Genomic DNA, 4366 nt, shown 5'->3' on the forward strand with positions numbered 1-4366 from the left:
GGCAGATCCTGCACAAGACCCAAATAACTCTGCATTCTTCGCCCCCTTACCCCCCCTGCTTTGCGATGCACACCAGGACCATGCCGCCTCACTTGTTAAATCTTTTGATAAGGTTTAGTAGATGGCGTGGCAAATATGGAAAAAATTTAAAGGAAAAAGGAAAATAATCCTCAGAGCACACGTGCATTTCAACAAAGGACAGAACGACAATCCATCTTGTGCCTCAAGTAGAGACCAGTACCTCCACTACCACACTGTAGAATAAGGGTTTGCGCAAACGACAAAAAATGTTTCAGGGAATGTTGGTCCGGGTTGAAAGTACTTCTAAATAGAGCAGTCGCGCGCCAGCGACCCTATATCAGTTTAGAACTCTCTTCCCTTTGGTCATACATTTGAAGTTCAGGATATGCTCCACCGCCATCTCCAATTCCTCCTGGATGTTGATCATCATCATCAACTCCGTATCTTTGTCTTCCGATTTCGATGAATCGATGAACTCTTTTTGCATGAATTCATCAAGCTCCTATTCTTTACACTCCTCATCTGACGAATCAATCGTTTTGCAAGAATCCCAAAAAAAACTGACCAGACATTATTGAACACATAGAGGGCAAGGTGTATGACGGGAGGAGTGGGATGTACTGCGGCAACGAGAATGGCGGGGAGGAGATTTGTGGTGGTGTTGCCGGCATTATGGGTTCAGGATGGTGGGTAAGCTAGGTTGACGATGAAGCTAGGGAAGGGCCTTCACAGACGAGGGAGAAAAGAGGAGAGCAAAAGGGCAAGACCGGCTAGGTCGAGGTGGTTTGATGAAATTTGGGGTGCTTCGTGTCTGTCGGATCTGACGTGGCGGACACGTCCGAGCCTCCCCATACCCGTCCTAGATATGATTGGATATGAGCGGTGCCGGTTGATCCGGACGTATATGACCAATATGAGGGAGCCTGCTGGCTTTCTATTTCTTGAGCGGTTAATGACTGAATCGTCCGTCCGGACGTACAAAGCCGATATAAAGGGTCCGGTTTTAGATGCTCTAACATTCAACGCTAAGGTCTCCCTTCGCCGAAGTGCACAAAAACAAGCACTGAGATGCTAGCAAATTCCCACCTAAAATGAGTATAGCACAAATAAATTTGAATTTGAAAATTTTGAACGGTGTCTAGTTGGTATTTGTCGGTAAACGCGTTTCTCGCCTCCTCTTGGTAATTTTTTTAGGTATTGCCAAATCCTTGGTGAGGATCGAGATTCGTGACGATGGGAGATCTACGGTGGCGGTGCGAGCGGTGATGGGGAGATCCCCATCGATTGTGCTGTTTTGTTTTTCTTTTTGTCATGTTAGTTGATACCGTGTATGTTTTAGACCTATTTATTTTATTTTAATAAAGATGGTTGTGTGGATGATGCAGAGGTCAAGGTCTTCACCCTTTTCGGGAAAAAAATGTATCATGCCAAAAATCGGTGTTACATGTCCGCTGCTTATTGTCGGTGATCTCCCCTGAATATATTGTTGTTTAACTATCAATAAACTAGTCCACGCAACTGAATCATTATTTTGGTGTTTAATTTGCCAATTCCCCATGAATCACATATCTTGCTTTGAAAAATGCATATGCGATGTATATATGTTTTTTGGATGAACACAATGACATTGGTGTGGAAGTGACCGCAATTTAGTTTACTGAACTTTTGTAATTAATTAGTGTAAATATTTGTACGGTACCAAATTATTTCAGATCTCACCAACAAATATTCAAAATTTAATATAGAATCAGTTCGTCTAAAATTCTTGGATTTGAACAACATTATTCCAATTATGAATACAAATTAACTTTGGTTTAGGTGTAGGCCAAAAAGAATTAGGGTAAAATCTACTTCAGTGACCACTAACATTACCAAAGTTTTGTTGTAGTTATTTTCTTTAGTTGGATTGTTGAAGTAGTTGATTAGCGCTAATTGTTTATATTTGCAAGATGAGCTAGTTCCCATAGAAGTTATCATTTACATGACTTTCTTTATGATTTCATCCCGAAGGTTTGGACGCACTTCGCTGTGTCATTTGTGGTGTTCGGATTTCAAAAAGATAATTTTTATTTGACGTGTGAGAACTATGATGTAGTATTTTTTTAATGCAGTGTTTTAGTGGGTTTTCTTGGCGGTGTTATTAAGTGTCCTCTATATCTAAATATAAAATGTCTTACATTTTTATACAAAAGAAGTATATCTAATCAATCAATACTTATTTGGGGAAGTTTTTTTTTGCGTTGATAGCCGCATTTATTATATTGTTGTTACAGTGTCACATGTTGGCACTTCTTTTTTAGATGGTGAGAGCATGCACAACACAGGACAAATGTGTTTTTACAGGCTGGTTGCTGCCGATTAATTTAAGTAATCATCGGCCTAGTCAAAATCATGAATCAAATTCAAAATTTAATACCCAACTGAATGAGAGAGCTTAGTTGAGAAATAGTTGACCTACTCAAAATCATAAATCAAATTCAAATTTGAACAGTTCAATTCAATAGGAGGGCTTTAAAACTAGAAAACATAGTTGTCTCATAATGTTAGACATTTTTTTGACACTAGTAATAGAAAAACCTTTAGGCCTCCTTTGGTTTAGAGGAATCTTGTAGGAATTTCATAGGATAGGATTTCTATAAGAAAAATTCCTTTAGAGCCTTTTGGTTTGTAGGAATGGAATCTATTCCTATGGAGGAATTCTTCCTATCCTCTATATTTTATAGGAAAATAAACATTAGCCTAGACTCGATGAAAAAAATCTTATGATGTGAATAAAAAGGCTAGCACGTATACCGGGGAATAAGCGATCAACTTTATATTACCTCACAAAAAGGCTAGCACGTACACCGGGGAATAAGCGATCAACTTTATATTACCTCACAAAAAGGCTAGCACGTACACCGGGGAACGATGCCAGCCAAACAAAGGATTAGCAGCGAACCGCTGGCGGAAATGGGTTGTCCAGAGACTGGGAGCGCCCACCGCTGCTTTTTTATTGCAGCAACTACGCACGAACACGCTCCCCGCCAACCCCGATCGATCTCAATGCCTTATGTTTATCCAGTTGCAGTGCAGTGGTCATCAAAAAGTAACAGAGGCGAGTCACGTGGGATTGTTTTTATATGCGGACCATCTGTGCTGTGCCGCGTCGCCGGCATCGCGCCCGCCCGCCGCTCGTCTCGAAACCACGGTCTCGCTTCCCACCGTCTCAGCTCGCCTTCCTCTCCGCACGCTGGTTTCGCGGTTTCACCCAGCTCTGTCCCATCTCATCTCACACCGCTACTACTCATCTTCCCTCACACACTTCACACACTTCACTTGCTTTCGCGGTGTTCTCGTGCCACCAACCTCCCTCGCCAAGATGTCGACGGTGACCCGCGCCTACCTCGACCAGAGGCTCGCCGCCGCCAAGCGCTGCTCCAGAGGTAGCCAAAACAATATGATGCATGGCCCGCCGGTTCACCACGCGGCGATGCTCTTGCCGCTCTGTTCTTAGTACATTGTACAGTACTAGCTTTCTGTACTGCCTGTGCTGAAACTTAGTCGTCATTAACACCCCTCTGTTCATTCCGAACTGCAGAGGCTGCCATGGCCGGAGCCAAGGCCGCGGCCGTCGCCACCGTCGCTGCCGCAGTGCCCACCGTAAGTACTTCATTAGAAGCAACCATTCACTCTGCACGGCAAGTAGAGAATACCGTCTGATGTCGTCCGTGCGATTTGTCTGCAGCTGGCGAGCGTGAGGATGCTTCCATGGGCGAGGGCGCACCTGAACCCAACCGGGCAGGCGCTCATCATCTCCACCGTCGCCGGGATGGCCTACTTCATCGTCGCGGACAAGACCATCCTGTCCATGGCCAGGAAGCACTCCTTCGAGGACGCGCCGGACCACCTCAAGAACACCTCCTTCAACTAATTATCCTATAATAGATCCATTAGTAGTACTTTAATGTTCAGGCAGCACTTACGTGGTATCAGGCGAGGCTTGCAGACAGCCAGTGGTGTAGTAGTGCACTTCTCTGCGCGCAAGAACTTATCTGATGAAGTGATCTTGAATTAATAATGACTAGCATTTGTACAACTCGGCTTCACCTGCCATCACCCATCTTACATTTTCTTTTTGGTGATTATCGTCTGAAATGTGGCGTCAGGATGATGCCACCCCACTTTGTTAATAAATCTTTTGCGGACCGGGCTGCGGGAGGCAGGTGGCTCTGTAGGGTGGCCCCAGTAATCTTTCATTTCAAATGTTGTGTACTGCTATTTTGAACATTTGTGATGATAAATGTGAGTTTAAATCGCCACTTTTCATGTACAATAGTAACCTACATTTAGTATTTTGTTTGAC

General features: G+C 43.8%; 1 protein-coding gene across 1 annotated transcript; it reads left to right on the forward strand.

Moving 5' to 3' along the window:
• The first annotated feature begins 3185 nt into the window (after positions 1–3185).
• LOC147957927 (early nodulin-93-like) lies at positions 3186–4099 on the forward strand. The gene is made up of 3 exons (XM_087534657.1): positions 3186–3446; positions 3602–3663; positions 3749–4099. The coding sequence occupies exons 1-3, from the start codon at positions 3383–3385 to the stop codon at positions 3932–3934; spliced, it is 312 nt and encodes a 103-aa protein (XP_087390783.1). The 5' UTR covers positions 3186–3382; the 3' UTR covers positions 3935–4099.
• Positions 4100–4366: the final 267 nt, after the last annotated feature.

The sequence above is a fragment of the Triticum urartu genome, chromosome 7A (assembly GCF_056163025.1).
Source record: "Triticum urartu cultivar PI428250 chromosome 7A, HENAU_Tu73, whole genome shotgun sequence".
NCBI classification, from domain to species: Eukaryota; Viridiplantae; Streptophyta; class Magnoliopsida; order Poales; family Poaceae; genus Triticum; species Triticum urartu.

What these genes read in the sequence shown, in the direction of transcription:
- LOC147957927 (XM_087534657.1), top strand. Translation starts at nt 3,383, where the DNA reads ATGTCGACGGTGACCCGCGCCTACCTCGACCAGAGGCTCGCCGCCGCC. An exon ending in CGCCAAGCGCTGCTCCAGAG is followed by an intron (nt 3,447 to 3,601) that starts GTAGCCAAAACA and finishes TCCGAACTGCAG; the next exon opens with AGGCTGCCATGGCCGGAGCC. An exon ending in TCGCTGCCGCAGTGCCCACC is followed by an intron (nt 3,664 to 3,748) that starts GTAAGTACTTCA and finishes ATTTGTCTGCAG; the next exon opens with CTGGCGAGCGTGAGGATGCT.